Here is a 24,538-nt window from a genome sequence, read left to right as displayed (position 1 = left end):
CATACAGTGCCATACACTGTGTAAGATGACGACTAACACTGAATCTGTTGCGATGCAGATACAGCACATCGCAACAAATTTATATAAAGGAGCCAACATCTTCCGCAGCGCTGTACAGAGTATATTGTCAAAATAATAACATGCACATCACTATTGATAATTATTATTTTATTTATAAAGCGCTAACATATTACGCAGCGCTAGACAAATATATACGATAAAAAGGATGACAGATGTAACATAGGACAAAGCTATACATGGTAAACATGGTACAAAATACATGATTATGTTATTTTGAGCTCGTTAGGTAGTCCCAGTAATAAAAGTAGGAGGCTGTCATAGGAAAGGAGCACATAATCATGTAAAATACACTAGGGAATGGAGGACCCTGCCAAAGGCTTACAATCTAATGTGGACTTGTATTCTTAATGCCGGGAATACACGGGTCGAACCGGCAGCCGATTAGACGCCGGATCGACCCCAGCCGCGTCCTCGCTCGTATCGATTGCCGCTCGTCCCCGCCGGCGCTTCCTTATCAGCGCTCGATTCCCTGCCATTGTCCGCCGGTGGGGATCAGGCGGGGGTCGAGCGGCTTGATCGGGCCAGCTGAATATCAGCTGGCCGGATCAGCTGGTCGATACACGGTACAGAAACGTACCGTGTATCCCCAGCATAAGATTGAATCAGTTGCAACCAGTCACTTAGGGCCTGCTGCTCTTTTCAAATCACATGCACTTATTAATCGCAAGGTCTTTTGAAAAATAATGAAAATCGTGAAGATCTGTACACACTGGTGCGATGCACTTTTTCTATTCTCATGAAGGCTTGCGATTTTAAAAGTGCAGCAGTGTGGACAGGTCCTAACAGTCATTTCTGATGACAAACATCTAAATCCTGAATGTGGCCCTGGGCAATATAACTGTTCTATCCTTGATTCATAAATGGTCTTGGATTCAAAGGATGTGCAGATCCAGTTAAATCATCTCAAAATCCCCCAGACTCCATTTTAGAAAGTCACAACAGCATTAAACAACTTTCAAACACAATCAGCATATTTTAGAGCGTTGAACTTTAATTTCTGCTAACGTGTCACACTTCCTAAGGCTGGCATGGCTCGTAACTAGCTCATGAGCTCTAATAGCACAGCTGCCCCCCTCCTTCCCGATCACTACAGTTCATGGCTTTGCAGCTGCGTTATTAATTATTATACTCTCTCTCGCCCCCCACCACGACACGAATGGCCGCAGGCCCGCAGCAGCAGCACCCGCGTACCCCACATGAAAACTACGCAGCTAGTAGGGTGGAGCCGCCTCGTCCGCGCCGCTAGCTATGATTGGGGGAGAGGGTTAACCTATTGCGCATGCGCGGTCTGCACTGCTCTATTACCCGGAAGTGGATTGTGTGTCTTTTGCTCTGACACGTAGCACCGGGAGTGATCCGGATTGGTGGTGCTTGGTAAGTTTTGTTGTTTGTGGCGGCTCAACTGACTGTCTTCGTATTGGGGGTCTTGTTGGGTGAGGTATCCCCCTGCTGTAATTGTCTGGGCTGTGGTCACTTCACATCTCCTGAGTCTGGTCCATACCGGTATGGGCAGGCACTGCAGACCAGCCCAGATGCGAGACAGAAGGGGCCCTATACATTGCAGCTGACACCATAGTTTTCATTGTTGTCTTTGCAGTGTACCCCCATTTCGGCAGGACATTATCCCCCCAGATGGGCAGGACATTGCTGTTGACCTTTCTAAGCTTTCTGACCATGATGGAGACAAGTGCAGGACTGTTTAGTGCAGAGTGGGACAGCCTGGTGTGGCTGTGGCTAGAACCAGCATCTTTTTGTGTACCAGAGCTTATGGGGAGGCATGTGATAATTTCTATCAGGTGATCACAGCGAAAGTACGAAGTTATCACAGCAAATCAGAAAGAAATCTTTCACTTTATTAAAGCCTTTTGCATGTTTTCTGTTACACACAAGCAAATCCAATCCATGGCTGTCATCGGTAGCCTACTATAGTTGCATCTTTCCTGACTCTTGGGTGCTACTGGTTGTATGACTCATTTATTACAACAGATGAAAATAAAGTTAGTTGTTGCCCAGAGCAACCAGGAAAGATTGTTTTGCGTGACAGTCTACTATGACATACCCATGTATTCATCAGTGCTATAGTGAATGTGTTTATCCATCTTCATTGTTGTGCTGATTCTGTGCCTTTTTGAATGAAATGGCAATGTACAAATGCATATAGTATAGTGTGTTAAGTGCAGTAGCACACAGTGCTGTTGCACTGAATGGCATAACATCTGGCTGGCAGTAGAGCCTCTAATCAGGGCTGTGGAGGAGGAGTCGGAGCAAATTTTGGGTACCCAGAGTCGGAATCGGTGATTTCATAAACTGAGAAGTCAGAGTTGCATGATTTTTGTACAAAATCCACAGTGCTGGTAAGTATTAGACTAAGGAGTCAGAGTTGAGGAGTCGGAGCCATCTTGGGTACCTGGAGTTGGAGTCGGTGGTTTCATAAACCGAGGAGTTGGAATATTTTTGTAACCACTCCACAGCCCTGCCTCTAATGCAACATATTCAGTATAAACCTAGTCTAGTGGGCCAGTATGGCAAGGGCATCAATCCTTCCGTAGTCGTCAGTTGTTCAGATAGTGATTGATTCCTTGACTATGCTTAATTTTAGTTAGGGTTTTTATTCACTAGTTGCGTTTCAATCCAAAAATCATATTGCTTGCATTTTGCAGATCACTACCGCACCGTGATTAACATGTAAATCGTGGTGATCTTATTACGCTGTGGAGAGTACTCTGCTACTGTAGTTGGCAAGTAATAGCAAACTAGTTCTTGAAGGGTTTACTTGCTCTTTGCATGCTGGGTTGGCTGAGATAATGCAAAACTCTGGGTCTCTTGGTAGCTCATCAGGACCGCTGCACCTACACTAGATTCTTGACCTAGGCAAGATAATGAGTCTTTAATATTGGTGAATAAGTTGTTTATAATTTTATTTTTTTACTTTACAGAGCTGCCACCATGTCAAATTTTGAAAACTTCAATCAAGATTTCTATCAAACCAGCTATAGCATTGATGATCAATCTCAGGGTTACAACTACAATCCAAGTGCAGGACAATACAACAAGTAACAGAACTTGTTTTTTTCACATGTATTCATAATTTATGTGTTGAATAGGAACTCCACAAAGTATTAAATAAAAGTATTTGCAAGTTATTTTGCTTATGAGGTTCTTTGAAAAATGTCTAGTGATCACGTGAATTGAATTATAACTGGCCGTAGAAGCTACAAGAGGTTCCAGAGCTGAATGGATGGGTGGAGCTTATGGCAGATTCAGTACCAGTGTTTGGCCGAGAACTGACAGCCACACAATGGTACCAAAGTGATTTGAGTGGGCCAGAAGTCTGCAAACCAAGATACCACAATGGTAAAGCTGCATTAGCCTTTGCTTTACTAAAAACACCACATGCAGTGCTGATTGCTAAAATGAGCTTGCTGTGAGTCCTGATGGGTCCCTTTTTTGCCAGCTTTTCCAGTTAATGGAGGTATTTCAGACACATACAGTGATGTGAAAAACTATTTGCCCCCTTCCTGATTTCTTATTCTTTTGCTTGTTTGCCACACTGAAATGTTTCTGCTCTGTTAACTATTAGTCAAAGATAACATAATTGAACACAAAATGCAGTTTTTAAATGATGGTTTTTATTTAGTGAGAAAAAAAAACTCAAAACCTACATGGCCCTGTGTGAAAAAGTGATTGCCCCCCTTGTTAAAAAAATAACTTAACTGTGGTTTATCACACCTGAGTTCAATTTCTGTAGTCACCCCCAGGCCTGATTACTGCCACACCTGTTTCAATCAAGAAATCACTTAAATAGGAGCTATCTGACACAGAGAAGTAGATCAAAAAGCACCTCAAAAGCTAGACATCATGCCAAGATCCAAAGAAATTCAGGAACAAAAGTAATTGAGATCTATCAGTCTGGTAAAGGTTATAAAGCCATTTCTAAAGCTTTGGGACTCCAGCGAACCACAGTGAGAGCCATTATCCACAAATGGCAAAAACATGGAACAGTGATGAACCTTCCTAGGAGTGGCCGGCCGACCAAAATTACCCCAGGAAAACATCTAAAGAACTGCAGGCCTCACTTGCCTCAATTAAGGTCAGTGTTCACGACTCCACCATAAGAAAGAGACTGGGGGCAAAAACGGCCTGCATGGCAGATATCCAAGGCGCAAACCACTTTTAAGCAAAAAGAACATTAAGGCTCGTCGAAATTTTGCTAAAAAAAAAAACTCTCAATGATTGCCAAGACTTTTGGAAAAATACCTTGTGGACCGACGAGACCAAGTTGAACTTTTTGGAAGGTTCGTGTCCTGTTACATCTGGCGTAGCAGTAACACAGCATTTCAGCAATAGAACATCATACCAACAGTAAAATATGGTGGTGGTGGTAGTGTGATGGTCTGGGGTTGTTTTGCTGCTTCAGGACCTGGAAGGCTTGCTGTGATAGATGGAACCATGAATTCTACTGTCTACCAAAAAATCCTGAAGGAGAATGTCCGGCCATCTGTTTGTCAACTCAAGCTGAAGCGATCTTGGGTGCTGCAGCAGGACAATGACCCAAAACACACCAGCAAATCCACCTCTGAATGGCTGAAGAAAAACAAAATGAAGACTTTGGAGTGGCCTAGTCGAAGTCCTGACCTGAATCCTATTGAGATGTTGTGGCATGACCTTAAAAAGGCAGTTCATGCTAGAAAACCCTCAAATAAAGCTGAATTACAACAATTCTGCAAAGATGAGTGGGCCAAAATTCCTCGAGCGCTGTAAAAGGCTCGTTGCAAGTTATCGCAAACGCTTGATTGCAGTTATTGCTGCTAAGGGTGGCCCGACCAGTTATTAGGTTCAGGGGGCAATTTCTTTTTCACACAGGGCCATGTAGGTTTTGAGGTTTTTTTTTTTTGGTTTTTTTTATCTCACTAAATAATAAAAACTATCATTTAAAACTGCATTTTGTGTTCAATTATGTTATCTTTGACTAATGGTTTTTGATGAGCAGAAACATTTAAGTGTGACAAACATGCAAAAGAATAAGAAATCAGGAAGGGGCAAATGGTTTTTCACATCACTGTATCTAACTGTACCTTTTTTATAGCTTGGAATATGGCAAAATTTACTTTAAAAATGCTTAGATACTTACCCCAGGAGAGGGAAGACTTTGGATGATCCAGCGGCTTTTCCTTTCCTCCTGCAGCCCACTACTTGTTAGGACTTTCTTCGGAACTCCCTCCTTCTTCACAGCTGCTCTCCCATCCATGTACAAGCTTGGCCGCACTGTGCAGATGCATGCTCATTGTGCAGGAGCATGCTAAAAAAAAGTTCCCATTAACTTGCATAAAAATCGTGGCAAAATTGATGCGATTGCAACTTTTTGAAAAATCGCAGTCACAGATTTTTATTTTTTTTTATGCAAGTCAACATGAGCGTTTTTTGTTTTTTTTTTTAAATCGCGCTCTGCGGTGTGTCTTAGGCCTTACAGTGCAGAGATCAATGTGCATCTGTTATGGATGCATAAGATGGCTATTATAAGTTTTACAGTTTATCATTACAGTGTACTTTTCACTAGTGCATTCCAAAAGAAAACTGGAGATTGATATTAATCAACCCTATATCTGTAGACAGTATAGGTGACTTAGCCTAGAATTTTGCATTTTAAGTTATTGTTCTTTTGTACATTCACTGTATTTGATATACTTATGTGTAATCAGATTTTCATTGTAATGGAGCAATAATACTTTCTATATGCAGACAATATTATGATTATGGGCAGCAAGGACCTTTCATGCCTCCAGATATGATGAACCAACAGCAGCCTTACACAGGACAGATCTACCAGCCTACACAAACCTACACTCCAGCCGCTGCAGACTCTGTGTATGGAAGCTCTTTTGATGATGAGCCACCTTTACTAGAAGGTACATCTAGTTTGATTGTATATAAATATTGCTGCATGTAGATATGTTTGGTTACATAGAAAAGATCAGCAATAACTAGTACACTGGCTATCGCATAGATGTGCTATAATCCCACGTATATTCCCTATTGGTTATATTTAGTATCTCCTCATTCATAAAAAGGTGTCTGTGGGATATATTTTGTAGTTGTTGATGTAGAACCTCGAAAAGATAACAAAAAAATCACCCTAAGCTACCCTTCATTTGTGTGTAATGCTATTGATAAAGCAAAAGTTATATTTAAATCCAAATGTCATAAGTCTACAAAGTGCATGACAGCTGCACAAGGAGTACTTCTTGGGTCGTGGCTTGACTTCCTATTGGAGGAAGCTAACAGAGGCGGTGAATGGCGGGGGGAGCCTGTCATGGAGGCGGCGGTGAGGAGAAGGCTGATTAACAGCCTCACATAAATAAAGCAAGCTAGCGACAAGCTAATTGTCGCTAGCCTGGCGATCTTTTAAGGGGGGACAGCAAGAGCGCAAGAGGGGCTGGCAGCAGTGAGAGGCATGTCATTGTGCACACAACATGCCTCTGGGTCCTATTAAGATTGCAATATGCCACCTCGGGTCCTCTTTAATAGAACCACTCTTCAGACACCCATGTAGAGCGTCGGCACTGCAAGGGAGCTACTGACAGGTAGTGATTTCACCGCCTTCAGCCTCCCATGGAAAAGGGGCCTGAAAATGTTGAATGGAGCATAAAGCATTCCACTTATTGAAATAAAATTGGCCAGCTATGTAAAGGTTTAAAGTAAGCAGTTAAGAAGTCTTTATGAGGTGCAGAAGAAAGGCTAAGTGCTTACTTTTGTTTAATATTTTACACTGGCATTTTAATGGGGGAGGGGTGGTTTTAAACGGAGTGATTTATATATATATATATATATATATATATAGATATAGATATAGATATAGATATAGATATAGATATAGATATAGATATAGATATATATATATAGAGATATATAGATATATATAGATATATATAGATATATAATCTCTCTATATCTCTATCTATCTATCTCTCTATATCTCTATCTATCTATCTCTCTGACTCCACCTGCTTTCCTGTGCCTGTGGCTGCTACTGTGACTTAGGCTCCCGAAATGCTTTAATAGTGTACACAGAGCGGCTAGGCTGATGTTACCAATAATTCTCTATTAGAAACGTCCATAAATAATTCTTGGAATTGTGCTTCAAATAGGTTAAATCAGCACCAGTGTTCTCCCCAGGCTCTTTTAGCCGGATGCTCCACCGGGCTAGTTTTGATGAGCAACACCGACTGTCATTGGCTCACCTCCTCCTATGCTACAAGCAGAGTTGCGCACAGAAGCACCGGCCTTGCATTCTCTCACTTCGCCCCACCCGGCTACTTTTTCATGCCACCTGGCTACTATTTCGTGCCATCTGGATGGAAAAAAAATTCTGAGGAGAACACAGCACATATGCAATAAAGCTGTTTCAAAACTGTCACAATCCATAAGACATGCCAAAATGATTAGACTTAATTTTAGAATGAACAGTCATTTAGATTATTCTATGCATGACATCCTTAAAGGAATACTATCGATTGAAACAACTTTTTTTTTTTTTTTTAATACTCTATATTAGTGTACACATTACCACTAGTGCTAGGGGCACTTTATTTATTCACCCAGGTCTCTCTCCCTCTATTTTTGCTTAAAAATTCATTTCTCACACAGCTCACAAATATATTTCACTGTGTCACTCACAGCATGCAGGAGACATGAGGAGAAATTGGCTGATCTGAGGTGGTAACAGGTAACTAAATGAGCTGAAATATTGCTGCAATATAACTAGCTATAACACTAGTCTGTGTTTACACTCAGACTGGTTTCCTGGCTGCCTGCTTGTGATGATGATTCACTATAGGCTGCATCCACTTTACAAGCTGCTGAGAGGGGCTGACCACTGTTTACAATTAGCATTATTAGTATCTTTATCAGCCAAGAGAAGCAAAGATAATAAACACACATTGCTAGAATCATTAACATCTTACCACCATATCAACAAGTTTCTTTCAGCAAGGCGATAATTAAACTATAAACTGAGGAGTTGATAGCAACTCCCCTGTGCAGAGACATGGTCTAGCCCTCTGGGAGCCGTCAGTATTTAGATACATTTTGTATCCAAAACTGACGGAGGATTTTACAGCTGAGAGGAACAGCTGTGCGAGGAATCAAATTGCTCCTAGTACTTGTCCTAATGTGTGCTACAACATACAGCATTTAAAAATAAATGCATACATCGATATTATTCCTTCAAGTGTTATGACTAATTCATGAGAGCAGTGTTTTATCAAACCTGTCCTTGTGACTTCCCAATGGCACATGTTTTGTAGGCAAGCTCACCTCTGGACAGGTGGGGTTATTAGTGTCTCAGCTACATGGAATCCACCTAGCTAAAACGCGTCATTACCCCACATGTGCAGAGGTGTGCTTGCCTGCAAAACATACGTAGTTGGGGAATCACGAGGACAGGATTGAGAAACCCTGCATTAGAGGACACCTGAAATGAGGGATATGGATGCTGTCAAATTTATTTTCTTACTATTCATTATGCCCATTCCATTAACAGTGGTAGGGGTGTCTTGACACCCTGGAGAAAAGACACAGGAAACACAAAAGGGACGGGAACCTAATAGCGTTATACGTTTTAGTAAAGGTCTATAAGTGGTATAATGAAAACTACTCACAAAGGCGGGTTGCAGAGGGTCAACCAACCGCAAGAAGCAGGTAGAGACCATAAACCCGACTCCACTCTGCGTGGTCGCTATCTTAGGAAAATTGACAGTTGTCCCCTGTGGTGTGAACTACATGCAGTCTATCTGAACCCCTCCAGCAGGATATGTCGGTGGAGAGGGGGGGGGGGGGGTTAATAAGCACAATATGGGTGAAAGAGGCGCCTGGTGTGTATAAAATTCTTTAAAAAAAAAAAAAAAAAATGAGAAAGGGAGGTAGCTTACCTCAAATAACTAACAATCTTTGTAAGAACAAAAGATTGTTGTTAAGCACAGGCAACGCGTTTCACGGGTATAGGCCCGCTTTCTCAGGCCAATAGGTAGACTCCACACCAGGGAGCCTCTTTCACCCATATTATTCCATTAACAGGCAATAGATGTGCCTCGCACCCACCGCACTGCATATTGTGGCCCATGAACATGCTGGCCTACACACAGCCATGGCCCCCTCCCGTGTGCATGCCCTTGGCCCTGCACAGATGGCACATACGAAGGCAGGTAGACAGACACCTGCCATTTTATTAGTAAAGATAAACCATTCCAGTTACCTGGCGGTCCTGCTGATCTTTATTTGCAGCAGTGTCTGGATCATATTCATAAAACAAGCATGTAGCTTTCAACTAAAGTCTGACTAGATTAAGCCAGACTTATGTCAGAAATATCTGATCTGCATGCTTGTTCAGGGTCTATGGCAGAAAGTGTTAGAGGCAGAGGATCAGCAGGACAGCCAGGCAATTTACATTGCTTAAAAGGAAATAAATATGGCAGCCTCCCTATCCCTCTCACTTCAGGTGTCCTCTAGGTTTTCCGTCAGGAACTTGCCACATAGTGTTTAATTATCAGTGTATACGTTTACTTCCAAACAGTTAATTTACTTTCATCCTGCATATTTTGAATTACATGCATTTTGGAAACATAACCTGTTGTATATGATTTGATTGAAATAAAATTAAGTCTTTATCTATTAAAATTAAAATAAGCTTTTTAAACTCAAGTTTTCTCACAGTGATGCATTTGCATTGTTTTTGCAGAGCTTGGAATCAACTTTGACCACATTTGGCAGAAAACATTAACAGTCCTCCATCCATTAAAAGTCGCAGATGGCAGCATTATGAACGAGACAGATTTGGCTGGTCCAATGGTTTTCTGTCTTGCTTTTGGAGCCACACTACTTCTGGTATGCAGGTTCAATTTTTTTTTTTATAGTATTAGTGGTATACAATTACAATATAGATTACTTTATATGATCGCTATTTCTGGTAAAGTCCCAATTCAGAAAATGCTACCTCTACCATTCTGCTCCCTCCTCCAAGGAATTGTATAGGGATTGACAAATGCTAACAAACAGTGGTCACTGAAGACAGGTTGATCTAATACAATTTGAAGACTGGGCTCCGCAAGAAAACCCAGAAAAGGTCTTGCCACATTTACAAGGTCTTACAGGCAGTCATTTCAAGGAAGAAACTGGTTTCCAAATGTTCTGCTCAGGCCCTTCTGTAAAAGCACAAAGAAACTGGTAAAGCTGAAGACCAGAAACACAGTGGTTAGCCAATGAAACTTGGGCTCTTATTCACTGTAAAACAGAATTTTGCCTTCTTAAAAGTAACCCAAAGTGTCAGACCTATGAAAGGTGCCATATTTATTCCCTTTTAAACAATACCAGTTGCCTGGCAGCCCTGCTGATTTTCCTGGCCAGCAGGAGCTAAATCACACACCTGAAACAAGCATGCAGCTAAGCTAATCTTGTCAGATTTGTCATAGACATCTGATCTGCATGCTTGTTCCGGGTCTAAAGGTGCGTACACACATGCGACTATAGTCGTTTGTAACGATCGTTCCCCGATCTTTACCAACGACGATCGTTGCAAAAAACGAACCACAGACTATTAAGGCAAACGACGAACGAGCCAAATCGCTACAAAAGAAAGTTCTGTCTCGGCGGATTTTAACCAACGACGATCGTTTGCAAAAGTAGTACATCGTTGGAAACGGTCGTTCGTACTAGGCTTGACATGCGCATTTCCCGATATCTCCGTGAAACTTCTCATTTTTATGCGCAGGCGCAATAGTTGCTTTACGTGATGTAACGTTCGTTCTAACGATCAGATCGTTACACACCTTTTAAAACTAACTTTACTTAGGTCGTTCTTTCATCAATTAAAAGTTCGTTCGTCGTCCTCAACGAACGATCGTTGTCGCATGTGTGTACGTAGCATTAGGCTTAAAGTATTAGGGGCAGAGGATCAGCAGAAAAGCAAGGCAATGTGCAGTATTTAAAAGGAAATAAACAAGCCAGCCTCCATATCCTTCTCACCTCAGGTTCCCTTTAAAATGGAAGGACCAGGACCGCTCAACGCCAATTGGCGTGAACTGCTGGGGGCGTGTTTTGCAGGGGATCGCGTGCGCATCCACACTTGAGTGACAGAGCTCCTCTCCTTCATCAATCTACCAGCAGCGATAGCCGCTAGGAGACTGTTAGACAATGAAACCGCCGTCTATTTACATTGTACAGCGATGCGATCTACGGCAGTGATGTACTACTGGGGACAGCCCTGTCGCTCGGCTGTTCCCTAGAGAGGCTCAGGAGCGATCGGCTTTCATAAGGCTAATGCCTATGACAGCCGATCGCTGTCATTGGCTGGAGGGGGTAAAAAAAACAGATTTTATTTTTTTAAAAATTAATTACAAAACAAATCGACATTGCAGGAGCAATCAGAACCCACCAACAGAAATCTGTGTTGGGGGGAATCACTTGTGTGCTTGCTGAGTTGTACGGCCCTGCAGCAAGCCCTTAAAGCTGCAGTGGCCTGAATTGTAAAAAAAAATAGCCTGGTCACTAGGGGGGTGTAAGCCTATGGTCCTGAAGTGGTTAAAATAATGTTTCAATACTCTGCAGTTGAAAAAGCACCAAAAAGTATTTTGTTTGCTGGTGGCTTTAAAGTTACTTTATTGATAAGGTGTGAAAGAGAAAACCTAGGAAAAAAAGTGAATTGAATCAAAGGGCCTTATTGTATCAGGTGAAGGGCACACCAGTTATCTTTGCAATAGGAAGATGTCCAGTTGTCCCATCCACTTACACCTGATAGAAACCAATGGGTCCCTGGTACGGTAACAGGAGATTTGGGCCCTGCAGAAGTCTGGGCACCACACAGGCTCCTATGTTATTGAGGGAAATTTGGTAGGTGCTCTGGATTCAGGATTCCAGATTTGAAATACCCAGAAAAGCTATTGTTAGTTCTCCTAAATGTTTGGTACAACCTACTCCCCAAACCATTCTGTGTGGAAGTGTACCTAAGGGAGTTGATAGAATTTGAAAGGAAATGGTCAAGCAAAAGCTGATATGTTATGTTTCAACATTTACAAAAAAGATTAAATGTTTGTCTCTGCTTAATAGCAGTCTATTAAGTGGCCCAGAGTTAAAAGACATGAACTGTTGACCTTTTTCTATCTCTTCCCTGCCCTCAGAGGCTCAGAGGTTGTACTATTTCCCCCCTCCCCCCCCCCCCCCCCCCTCTTCCAGGCAGCAAAATAAAAAAAAAATATAATAATGCACTGTTCATACACGTTTATCTCACCATGTGACATGTCTCCTTGGGTACAGGTTCATTGACAATAATAAAAAAATATTGTTGCGTTATTTTTAAAAGGTGGTTAATACTTTTGCAGTGTTATTTTTAGACATGTGCACAAATTTTTGTTCTTATATTTGTGTGGGGGGGTTAATTGTGGAGGCAACCACCTGACCTATAGTTAAGCAGCAAAAGGAGGATGTCCCGCACAGAAAATAAAGCTCACGCGTATCGGAACTCTACATGGCTCCTTAGAGCTCCGATGCGCGTGCGCATTTTTCTGTGTATCCACTGATGTGTTAAATAAAATTTGGAGATTTTTACCCTGCCAATGGTATAGCGGGACATCCTCCTTCTGTTGCCTAACTCTGAGATACCTGGATCCCACGCGCCCGCTGGCTAAGTATCGGTGGTTGTAGCGATTCTATTTTCTTTTGCCACAGGACCTATACTTCTACATAAATATTTACCAATTGCAGCTAGAAGGCATAGTATAATGAGGAGCTGAATGATTCACTAGCACAATCAGCGGCTGCAGTTTTGAAATCAAACTGTACACTATCTGATACAGGAAAGATATGCACCGCTTCTTCTTAAAGCACAGGTGTCGAACTCCAGGCCTGGAGGGCCTGATCCATGCCAGTGTTTAGGATGGACAGAGAGAGAGAGAGGGAGTATGTTCTACCTGACGGACCACACCTTTCCTGATTCAGACCCATCAATTAATTTGAGTCCACAGTTGAAGTTATTCATACTGGAGGCAGAATACCTTTTTGCCACTTGTCATGCAGGCTTTGGAAGTACTCGCATCCCAGAGAACACATGTATACTGAGGGCCCGCAGGTCCAGGCTCCTGCATGTGCAGTACAGATGCGCCTTTCTTTAGGAGCACTTGGAGTCACAAGTACCTCCATAGCCTGCTGAGGAGTACCGAAGGCATGTAAATCCAACTGGGTACATTGGTGGAATGAGGGGACAGAGCAGGGACCGGGAATGCTTTATAGGATTCAAGGCCTTACCTCTGCATAGGTAAGTATCTAGCCTGAAGCAAGTTGCCTCGCTTCAGGTAGGGATTGCCCATTTGTGCCTATTTTTATAAAGAAATTTGTTTATAAACTTGTTGTGTTTGTCAAAGAGCATCTCAATATTTGTTTGGACAGATAAGTGTATGTGGTTCTGAAATGTATTCTTTATTTCTTCTGACAGGCGGGAAAGATCCAGTTTGGCTATGTTTATGGGATCAGTGCAATTGGCTGCCTGGGAATGTTTTGCCTTTTGAATCTTATGAGCATGACTGGTGTTTCATTTGGCTGTGTTTCCAGTGTCCTCGGTTACTGTCTGCTACCTATGATCATCCTATCTGGCTTTGCTGTAGTTTTTTCTTTACAGTAAGTGAGACATACTCATTCTGTTTTTCATCTTATATTGTTTTGCCAATGGAAAATTATTTCTGAGGTATTTTTTACTTTGAGGAATTTAACCGACAGATAGTAGTAGAGGGAGAAATAAATTCAATACATTGCAAAGTTATAAGTGAAAAAAAATTTAAGGTAAGATCAATAAATTGATACTTGCTGTGTAATTAGTTTGTTTTGTTAAATCCACTGTGAGCCAGCAGGTCATCATATTTACTGATGTAAAACTTGGGGCAAAAAATAGACTGCACCAAGTGGCATGATCTACAGGCACCCAAATACAATGTGATAGGTATAAAGGTAGACACGCGCGCACACACCCCACACACCTCTTGCTTAGCAGTTGGAAACAGATATTATTTCCCACAATGCAATGAGGTTCTCAGACAGAAATCTGTCAGGGCCATGGCCCTGGCATCACATACTGGGAGAGGTTTCACCACAATATCGGCTATACACACCCCACAGGTGATTCATTTGAGAACAGGTAAATATCGTTTACTGATCAGGTTGAAGGTGAATCCTAGTTTAGAGAGAAACTCCAACCTAGAATTGAACTTTATCCCAATCAGTAGCTGATACCTCCTTTTACATGAGAAATAATGATTTTCACAAACAGACCATCAGGGGGCGCTGTATGACTGATTTTGTGCTGAAACCCCTCCCACAAGAAGCTCTGAGTACCGCGGTACTCTGGGCAAACTGCCACAATGTAACAAGGTTCACAGACAGGAATTAGCGGTTTACAGCTGTCTCTAACAGCCAAAACAGCTAGGAGCAGCTACATAACCTGCCCACAGTAACAATGTCACCATGTAATACATGTCAGAATGTGAATCTGGGAGAGGAAAGATTTTACAATGAGCAAACACTGACTAAATCATTTATACATAATTATGGTAAAAAATTAAGCACTTTTTTTACTACATTATTTTCACTGGAGTTCCTCTTTAAGGTTTCTCATTAAAGCCTATTTCCAACTTCATTTTTTTTTTTTCTAAAAAAAAAAAAAAAAAACTGTCCCCTGGCTACATAAGATGGGTCTAACAGATTTAAAATGTTGTTAAATACTTATATTTTGAATAAAGCAGATGCAGTCACGTGGTCTGTGTTACCCTCCATTGATGGCGTGGCTCTTTTTTGTGGACTGAGAGGCACGCCATCAATGGAGGGCAACATTTACCATATATACTCGCAAGCAAGCCACATTTTTCACCCCCCAAAAGTGGCCCAAAAGTTGGGGGGTTGGCTTGCTTGCGAGTCATGTGCCAGTATGGGTGGGTAGGCAGGTAGTGCCCCTCCCCGCTCCCCCCCCGCGGCCGCCGCTATTACCCTAGGCAGCGCCGCTTCCTCTATCCCCGTCCTACTCCGGTAACTAATTCACAGCAGCGCGCCCCTCGGCGGCTGCTGTGATGACGGAGGAAACCATAGAGAGCGGTTCCCATAGTAACAGCGATACATATCGCCGCTACAGGAAGCCGCTCTCTATGGTTTCCTCCGTCATCACAGCAGCCGCCGAGGGGCGCGCTGCTGTGAATTAGTTACCGGAGCAGGACGGGGATAGAGGAAGTGGCGCCGCCTAAGGTAATAGCAGCGCCGGCCGCGGGGAGGGGCACTACCTACCCACCTACCCATACTGGGCGCTATGCTAGCCATACTGGGCGCTATGCTAGCGATACTGGGGTACTGCCTACCCATACTGGGCACTATACTAGCTACACTTGGACACACTGAGGGGATCACGCGGCCAGCATTTCCTACCCCCGGCTTATATGGGGGTCAATCATTTTTTCCCTATATTTTCAGGTAAAAGTTGGGGGGTCGGCTTGCTTGCGAGTATATACAGTACATTCCATTCGGAATTCGTTAGGAGACATGTAAGCACTCCATAACTGGTTTAGTTTGTTTGGATTACCGTGAACTTTCACAACCTGCTTAGCTTTTCAAAATTGTCTAATGTATCTGTGGATCAACATTTTACCACAAATTATCTAATGATATGAACTTGGAAACAGAAAAATGAAATAATGTGCAAACAATACTCCTCTGTAGCTGTGTTACATATCAAGGAGACAGAACAGAGTTGCACAACTTTTTTAATTGACCCTGGAGTGCGAGGGATACAGAGGCTGACATATTTAATTTCAAACAATACCAGTTGCCTGGCAGTCCTGCTGATCCTCTGCCTCTTAATACTTTTAGCCATAGACCCTGAACAAGCATGCAGATCAAATGTTTTTGATATGATTAGCTGCATGCTTGTTACAGTTGTGGGATTCAGACACTACTACAGCAAAAGAGATCAGCAGGACGTCAGGGAGCAGGTACTGTTTAAAAGGAAATAAACATGGCAGCCTCCATATACATTTTGCTTTAGGTTTGCTTCCAAGTGACCCAATAGTAATAGGAATATGGAGGTTGCCATTTTTATTTTCTTTTAGGCTGTATTCACAGTAGGACGTTGCATTTTAATGCGATGTTAAAGCTAATGGGAATCCACACCTAAATAAAAAAAGTCAGATACTTAAAGGGACTCCGAGCAGTGCAGAAACTATGGAAAGATGCATATCATTTTAAAGCTCTATTTCTCCTCTTTCCGATGATATATAAACCGCTGCCCTACAGCCCTTTTTAGTTTTCACTATTTTTGCGATTGAAATTGCCGCGGCCGCGATTTCAATCGCGAAAATAAAGAAAACTAAAAGGCGTAGGGCAACGATTTAGGTGTCGCCAGAGGAGAAAGAGAGCTTTAAAATGATATCCATCTTTCCATAGTTACATTGTATTACACAGGCCGACTTTTTCTGCTGAATGGAGCTGCTGACACTGGGGAAAGTGTCGTCCTGTGTAATACAAGTAACTATGGAAAGATGGATATCATTTTAAAGCTCTCTTTCTGGCGACACCTAAATTGTCGCTCTACGCCTTTTAGTTTTCTTTATTTTTGCGATTGAAATCGTGGCCGCGGCAATTTCAATCGCGAAAATAGCGAAAACTAAAAGGCGTAGGGCGGCGGTTTATATATCATTGGAAAGAGGAGAAAGAGAGCTTTAAAATGATATGCATCTTTCCATAGTTTCTGCACTGCTCGGAGTCCCTTTAAGGAGAGGAAAGTCTCGGTCCTAATGAGCCTTCCCTCTCCTCTCCCGGTGCTGCGCTGACTCCCCCGTTCAAATCCCCCGCCACAGGGACTTCGGGAGCCGAGTCCTCCTGAAGACGGGTGGCTCCATACTGCGCACGTGCGGGTGCGCCATAGAGGGCGCTCGCACGTGCGCAGTGTAGAGCGGCCCGTATTTGGGAGCACTCAGGCTCCCGAAGCATTTCTGAAGCCTCCCTTCGGCGGGGAAACAGCGGTATTTGACTGAAACGGTTGAATACCGCTACAGGGGAGCCAGAGCAACAGCGGGCACCGGGAGAGGAGAGGGAGTGCTCTATGGGACCCAGAGCCTCCCTCTCCTTAGGTGAGTATGTGACTTATTTAGATTTCGGTTCCCATTCACTTTAAAGTTGCAACATGACTGCAAGCAGTGAGTTACCACAACGCAACATTTTTAATGCGACTTTAACGTCGCTCTGTGATCGGCCCATAGGGTTAGCATTGCAGTGCGGTAAGCTGCGTTATGACTTTATAAAGTGCGACCATAACGTTCCACTGTGAATGCGACCTTAACCAATAGCATTTACCTGGCTATCTAATCTTTTTGTATCAGCAGTGAGAATATGGAGGTTTTTTGTGCCTTCTCTTCATTAAAGCGGACCCAAACCAAACATTTTTTTTTTTTTAATTCAAAATATTTAGTTGCACCACTCCGACACATACAAAGATAAATAAACACTCGTGAGCATTTCAGTGCATGCTTTTCACCCTTCTCTTTTCATAACTAGGGTTATACAGGTGGCAGCCATTAGCAATTCCTCCTTTGCTGGATACCATCTACTGCACCAGTTTGCCGGATTCTGTCCCGGCAATTTGAAAGGAAGGGAGGGGTTTCTCCAATAAATGTAAAATATTTTATATTTCTCATCATGCAGCTGAAAAAAGGCTGCTATTTATTATTATAATTTAGAAAATAGATTTCATTTCTGAAATCTTGTATTTTTAATTTGGGTCCACTTTAAGCCATACTGAAAGTGCTTGCCTCTGTCTTTAACCAGCCTGGCGTTCTATTAAGATCGCCAGGCTGGCGACCAGACGTGTTTTTTTTTTTTTTTTTTTTTTTTTTTATTAAAAAAAAAAACATCACATGCAGCCACTTAAAGTTGGCTGCATGAAAGCCCACTAGAGGGCGCTCCTGTTGCGTACTTCTGATCGCCTCCGGCGATCAGAAGTAACAAGAAAGGCCGCGATGAGCGGCCTTTCTTGTTTCGCTTTCCTCGTCGTCCTGACGTCAGCCTCCTCCGATCCAGCCCTTAGCTGAGCTCGTCCATTCCGCCAGGCTGGTTAATTGCTTGTACAAATGAACATATAGCCTTGTGTTGGTACACCAGAACAATTGGAGATATAAATCCGTTGTATTAACTCTTTTTGTTTCTGTTTTTGTTTTTCCCACAGAGGCATGGTCGGAGTTATCCTTACAGCTTTGATTATTGGCTGGTGCAGTTTCTCTGCCTCAAAGATCTTCATATCGGCTTTAGCCATGGAGGGACAACAGTTTCTTGTCGCTTATCCTTGTGCTCTGCTCTATGGTGTGTTTGCCCTGATTTCTGTGTTCTGAACTGAATATTCCACTGGGACTTAAATGGGCCAAATACATCTCAAGAAAGACCGATATCACATTAAGGATGAGTGAACTGTTATGCACATTCTGGGGGAACAATGGAAAAGTGACGAAAATCCGATGTTAGTGTTTTATACAGAACTTTTACATACAGAGTGGACTTTTTCCCGATGTACTACAAGCTCGTGTTTAAGAATTAGATCTGTTTTTCATGTCATTCACTGGTGAAGAAGCAACAGGGATGCAGGGCTGGTACGTGGTTTATTAAGGCATAATGTTAAAGCTGAGTTCACAATAAATGTGCTGTCCATTTATTAGAAATGAATACAATGTATCAGTGTTAGAAATGATTGCTCAAGTGATGTTCCGCCCTCAGTGGAAAAACCACCAGGCTGAATGTTCCTGAATAAGGCGTCCATGAAACATACTATACTTTACCTGCTCCTTTATCTGTCAGTGATGTACAGTCTGTCCCGAAGACAGACCCTACTGCGCACATGCATCAGTCACTGCCTGGTGCTCAATAGAAGAAGCATACATCAGTACGCCTTTCTTTCTGCCTGCGACATCCAAATTTCCAGCTATAAATGTTATTTGTATGGGTGCCTTTGGAAGCGCCTCCAGTGTTTGTGGGCAGGCAGTTATGGGGGGGGGGGGGGGTTAGGCATGAACGGGGTAGGTTTTGTGTGAGAGTAGGGTTATGTTTAGCTATAGTCAAATGTAACATTTATCAATATTTTACCATCGGAATTAAAACTAAAACAGTAGAATATCGATAAATGTTGCTGATATTCTGTTAGCGGCTATATCCCGATGCCCAAATTTCCTTGTGCCTATATTTTGCGTTCTCGCTTTTTATACAGAGATCCGGCTCCTGCGTAAGTTGCGTAATCGTGTTCCTCACAGGGAAAGATGCATGTGTGAAGCTCTACCCTGTCACAAGGTAGGCCAGACACGTACGCTGTCAGTATGGGTGGAACAGAAAATGTATGCTGTTTTTCCTTGTTTCATTGGGGGAGGAGCATGGTGCCTAGTGGTTTTTCCACTGAAGCTAAAGAATCATCTCAAAGTGGACCTGAACTACACAAAAGCAAAGTAGTTTTTCCATATACTTTCAAAAATTCTCATTTGAGCCCCAGTAAGTCTCTTGCACTGTGTACAGTGCTGTATGCGGGATGTAAGGGCATAACTCCTCCTGCAATCACTCTTCAGACTCCAAAACCAAATCAGGGGCTGAAATACAGGGCAAGGAGCTCAGTGGGTCCTGAGCTGAGGAGCTTGATGAGTCAGGGATGGTCAATGAGATGCAAATAATTCCAAGCTTAGTTAGGCTTATGTAAACTTTGTATGCAAATTTATGTAGCTTAAACCAGACCAATCCCATTCCACATCAGACCAAACTGACCCATTTTCAAGCTGCATACATTTGCATACAAAATTTGCACAATCCTGCAACAACATAAGGCTGGTTAGACGGCAAGCTTATCTCACTTTTATTAAAAAAGTGAGTTCAACTGTGCTAGAAGTCTTTATCCAGCAAAAAATGTTCTTTTTAGTTTTGTGTGTGGCTCCTGATTTTATGTCTTTGTCCCTAATGGGAAGAATTTTCCTTTTGTTAATAACCTGCGTTTAAGGATATAAATAAAGAGGAAGTGAGGGAAATTATTAATGCGGGCACAGAAGGCAGTAGCAAACAATGGGACGTTCTTACTTCTGCCCACTTGATCTAAAATTTTTGAGCTACGTGGCTGGATGTGGGCTTAAAAGGGTAACTGAACTTTACAAGTGTAAGCACTATTATCCATCTGACCTCTGCAGTGCTCCATAATAGTGTATGTTAAAGCTCACACACATTTAGCATTTAGTAGATCACACTGCTGTGGCCTGGTTGAGCACTGAACGTTATAATCAGCCACATGCCTATACAGAAGTGTCCAGCATGATATGCTGGCATACAGTTCTTTCAACATCATTTTGTTCCTCCCTTGGGGGGTACTCACCACAGGTGGGGGAAGCCTCCGGATCCTAGACACGCTTCCCCAGTCCTCCTCGGTCACGCGGCGGCGATAAAGCTCTCCGAACAGCGGGAGGTCAATATTTACCTTCCTGGGTCCAGTGCAGGCGCAGTATCTGCTCTCCGCTCGGAGATGGGCGGAAATAGCCGATCACTGTCGGGCCACTCTACTGCGCAGGTGCAAGTCGCCTGCGCCATAGAGTGGACCCGACGAAGATCGGCTATTTTCGCCTATATCCGCGTGGAGAGCTGCAACAGCGCCCCCATTGGAGCCAGGAAAGGTAAATAAATCGGCGCTTGTCGAGGGAGGATTCTGGGACACTCCAGGGTAGCCCAGTGCTGGACTGCCTGCAGCTACAGGGGAGGGGGAAGCCCCATTGGGACCCTGAAGCTTCCCCCTCCCGAGGTGAGTACCCCCCAGGGAACCTTTTTTTTTTTTTTTTTGTTACAGCTTCTCTTTAAGTGGCAGTGTACCATGTAGGGGTTAGGCTCTAGCAGATTGACCTACCTTTGCCAAATGAATGAGTTTAGTGGGGTAAGATTGATAATTATACTTGGATTTGTAAGTTATCCTTTAATATTACCAACAATTTTGTTTGTTCGAGGAGCCATGACATACTATATTTTTCTCTACAGTCTTGTAAGGAATTGCACATTTAAGTTATAAGTTAACAAATTTCTGTTTATTAAAGTGTCTTGTTCCAATTTCCTACCTTTTTACTGCTATCTGTGATCTGTAGTATGTGTTGTTTTGTTTTTTTCGTAACAGACGTCAAACTTAAATTTAGCTTATCACCTTAAACATTTCAGCGTGTTAATATTTGCCTTTTACCTATTTTTTTTTTTCTGTATTATACATTTAGAAACTACACTTGGCTATAATAACATGCAGGATGGGCACTTACACTTGTGCAGGTTATACAGCTCTTCCTCGAAGCTCATTAGCTTTTATTTATTTTATAGGTTTTGCAGATTAAAATTGCTTAGTATTTTTGTTGCATCATTAGGTAGAGAATTTAAAGCGGAGCCGAGATGAAAAACCTAAATATAACAAGTAACTTGTCTATAGATCTTATCTAAAGTTTAGATAGTTTACACAGCATATCTAGCTGCAAACAGCTTTAAAGAGACACTGAAGCGGAAAAAAATATGATATAATGAATTGGTTGTGTACTATGAATAATTACTAGAAGATTAGCAGCAAAGAAAATATTCTCATATTTTTATTTTCAGGTATATAATGTTTTTTCTAACATTGCATCATTCTCTAATATGTGCAGATTACACAACACTCAGCATTCAAAATGATTCTTTCAGAGCAGTCTGTGAACTAATGACCTCTCCTCTGCCAGAGAGAAAGAAAATAGTTGAGATAAGTCAGATAACAGCCCTCTCCACGACTTTGAAAGTTGTAGAGTTTAATTGCTTTTTTGCATAGAGATAACAACTGGAGTTTCTTAACTCTTCCTGTACTGGAAACAATTAGACTGATGTATCTGATCTTAATGGTTTATTTCTTACCCGTACTACACATACAAATCATATCATCATTTTTTTTTCGCTTCAGTGTCTCTTTAATAGAAAATTATTTCTTACTGTGATACAATGCCAGCAGCCATGTTGTTTGTAAACATTACACAGAGGCAGGCTTATCTGTATCTTGATCACTAAGCCTGTGAAAAAAACCTAACCCTCCTCCCCTCTGCCTCTGAAATCAATGGCTAGTAACACCACCACCTCCTCCTGCCCAGACTGAGCTCCCATGAGCCCTTGCTACTGCCAAGGCTCTCTGAAAACCTGTGGGCATGGTTTATTTAGTTTATAGGTTATTAGAATATTAAAACACAAAAAAGTATTTAGCTTGAGGAATGTCCTATAAACAATAGGAAAGGAACACAATTATGCAATAAGTAAAAGTTCACCTCGGATCCACTTTAAAGACCTGAAGCAAAAAAATTTGCTTCAGGTTAGATGCACCTATGGAAAGGGGAAGGCTCTGGATCCCACACAGCCTTCCTGGTCCTCTTTGTCTCCTCACTCCCCCGCTGTCCTGCTCAAATCTAGCACCTTCGGGACACCTCAGCAGCCTTTGGATGCACTTGTGTACCCGAATGCTTCTGAAGACGAGCGGCTTTGTACTGTGCATGCATGAGTGCAGTACGGAACCCTGTACTTCCAAATCCTGCCTGAGACGGGCCAAAGACTTACTCCACTGGACCCAATCTGGCTCAGCTTTTTCCGGTAGAGCTTCGAGGGAGAGCAACAGGTGTGTCTGTCCAGGAGAAATAGCAAGCAGACTTTTGTGGAGAGTCATCCTTAAAGAGACTCCGTAACAAAAATTGCATCCTGTTTTTTATCATCCTACAAGTTCCAAAAGCTATTCTAATGTGTTCTGGCTTACTGCAGCACGTTCTACTATCACCATCTCTGTAATAAATCAGCTTATCTCTCTCTTGTCAGACTTGTCAGCCTGTGTCTGGAAGGCTGCCAAGTTCTTCAGTGTTGTGGTTCTGTGATGCATCTCCCACATCCAGGCCCCTCTCTGCACACTGCCTGTGTATTATTTAGATTAGAGCAGCTTCTCTCTTATCTTTTACAAGCTGGATAAATCCTCCTCTGAGCTGGCTGGGCTTTCACATACAGAGGAATTACATACAGGCAGAGCTGTCTGCACTATGCAGGAAGAAACAGCCTGACACTTCAGTGGAAGATAGCTGCAGGGGGAAAGAAAAACACAAATGATCTCTTGACAGTGTTCTCCCCAGAATTTTTTTCCAGCCGGGTGGCATAAAATAGTAGCCGGGTGGCATGAAAAAGTAGCCGGGTGGGGCGAGTTGAAGATGCAGGGCAACTGTGCTTACAGCATAGGAGGTGGTGAGGAGGTGAGCCGATGACAGCCGGGTGGTCACCAAATCTAGCCGGGTGGAGCACCCGGCTAAAAGAGCCTGGGGAGAACACTGCTTGAGATTCAAAAGGAAGGCTGTATACAGCCTGCTTGTGTATGGATGTATTTTCTATGTGTGAACATACTGTACATCAACCTACTTCCTGTTTTGGTGGCCATTTTGTTTGTTTATAAACAAACTTTTTAAAACTGTTTTTAACCACTTTTAATGCGGCGGGGAGCGGCGAAATTGTGACAGAGGGTAATAGATGTTCCCTAACGCACTGGTATGTTTACTTTTGTGCGATTTTAACAATACAGATTCTCTTTAACCACTTTACCCCCGCGCGTACGTATTGCTCCGCCCCTTTTTCCATCCTTTAAAAACCAGGGACGGAGAAACACGTACTTTCCGCGTTCCCGACGCTGCCCGCGCTCCCGCTCGTAAACACGCCGCCCGCCGCTAGTAAAACCGCCGCCGCCCGCTCGCCCAGAGATCAATGAACGGGAAAATCCATTCCCGTTCGTTGATCTAAGCCCCGCAATGATCAGCTGCTCTCCTATGGGCAGCGCGATCATTGTGAGAAAAAACTCACGTGTCCATGCTCATTATACTTCCTCCAAGCTTCCGGAAGGAAGCTTGGAGGTCGCATTAAAACAAAAAGTTACTGTGGCCATCTTGTGGCCAAATAGTAAACTACACCCTACACATTTTTCACATACAAATAAATGAATTTTACACATAAAATTAACTCATTACCTCCCACACTCCCCATTTTTTTTTTTTTGTAATTAAAAAAAAAATAAAAAATTTACAATTAAAAAAAATACATAAATAGTTACCTTAGGGACTGAACTTTTTAAATATTTATGTCAAGAGGGTATAACACTGTTACTTTATAAACTATGGGCTTGTAATTAGGGATGGACGCAAAACTGAAAAAAATGCACCTTTATTTCCAAATAAAATATTGGCGCCAAACATTGTGATAGGGACATAATTTAAATGGTTTTATAACCGGGACAAAAGGGCAAATACGTTTCATGGGTTTTAATTACAGTAGCATGCATTATTTAAAAACTATAATGGCCGAAAACTGAAAAATAATTATTTTTTTTCCCCACATTTTTCCTATTTTCCCATTAAAACACATT

The 24,538-nt window shown here is 42.4% G+C and overlaps 1 protein-coding gene across 1 annotated transcript; it reads left to right on the top strand.

Annotated features, from left to right (window-relative positions):
• Nucleotides 1-1,353: 1,353 nt before the first annotated feature.
• On the top strand, nt 1,354-18,815 carry YIPF5 (Yip1 domain family member 5). The gene is made up of 6 exons (XM_068277514.1): nt 1,354-1,455; nt 3,018-3,134; nt 5,821-5,987; nt 9,815-9,960; nt 13,559-13,740; nt 18,320-18,815. Exons 2-6 carry the CDS (start codon nt 3,028-3,030, stop codon nt 18,480-18,482), a joined length of 765 nt encoding a protein of 254 aa, XP_068133615.1. The 5' UTR covers nt 1,354-1,455; nt 3,018-3,027; the 3' UTR covers nt 18,483-18,815.
• Nucleotides 18,816-24,538: the final 5,723 nt, after the last annotated feature.

The sequence above is a fragment of the Hyperolius riggenbachi genome, chromosome 3 (genome assembly GCF_040937935.1).
Source record: "Hyperolius riggenbachi isolate aHypRig1 chromosome 3, aHypRig1.pri, whole genome shotgun sequence".
In the NCBI taxonomy this organism is placed as follows: domain Eukaryota; kingdom Metazoa; phylum Chordata; class Amphibia; order Anura; family Hyperoliidae; genus Hyperolius; species Hyperolius riggenbachi.
The sequence above is the reverse complement of the archived record's forward strand: the minus strand, read 5'-3'. Positions and strand labels throughout refer to the sequence as shown.

Coding starts and splice junctions, on each gene's coding strand:
- YIPF5 (XM_068277514.1), top strand. CDS start 3,028: ATGTCAAATTTTGAAAACTTCAATCAAGATTTCTATCAAACCAGCTAT. Junction 5,988..9,814: donor TGAGCCACCTTTACTAGAAG/GTACATCTAGTT, acceptor TTGTTTTTGCAG/AGCTTGGAATCAACTTTGAC. Junction 13,741..18,319: donor GCTGTAGTTTTTTCTTTACA/GTAAGTGAGACA, acceptor TTTTTCCCACAG/AGGCATGGTCGGAGTTATCC.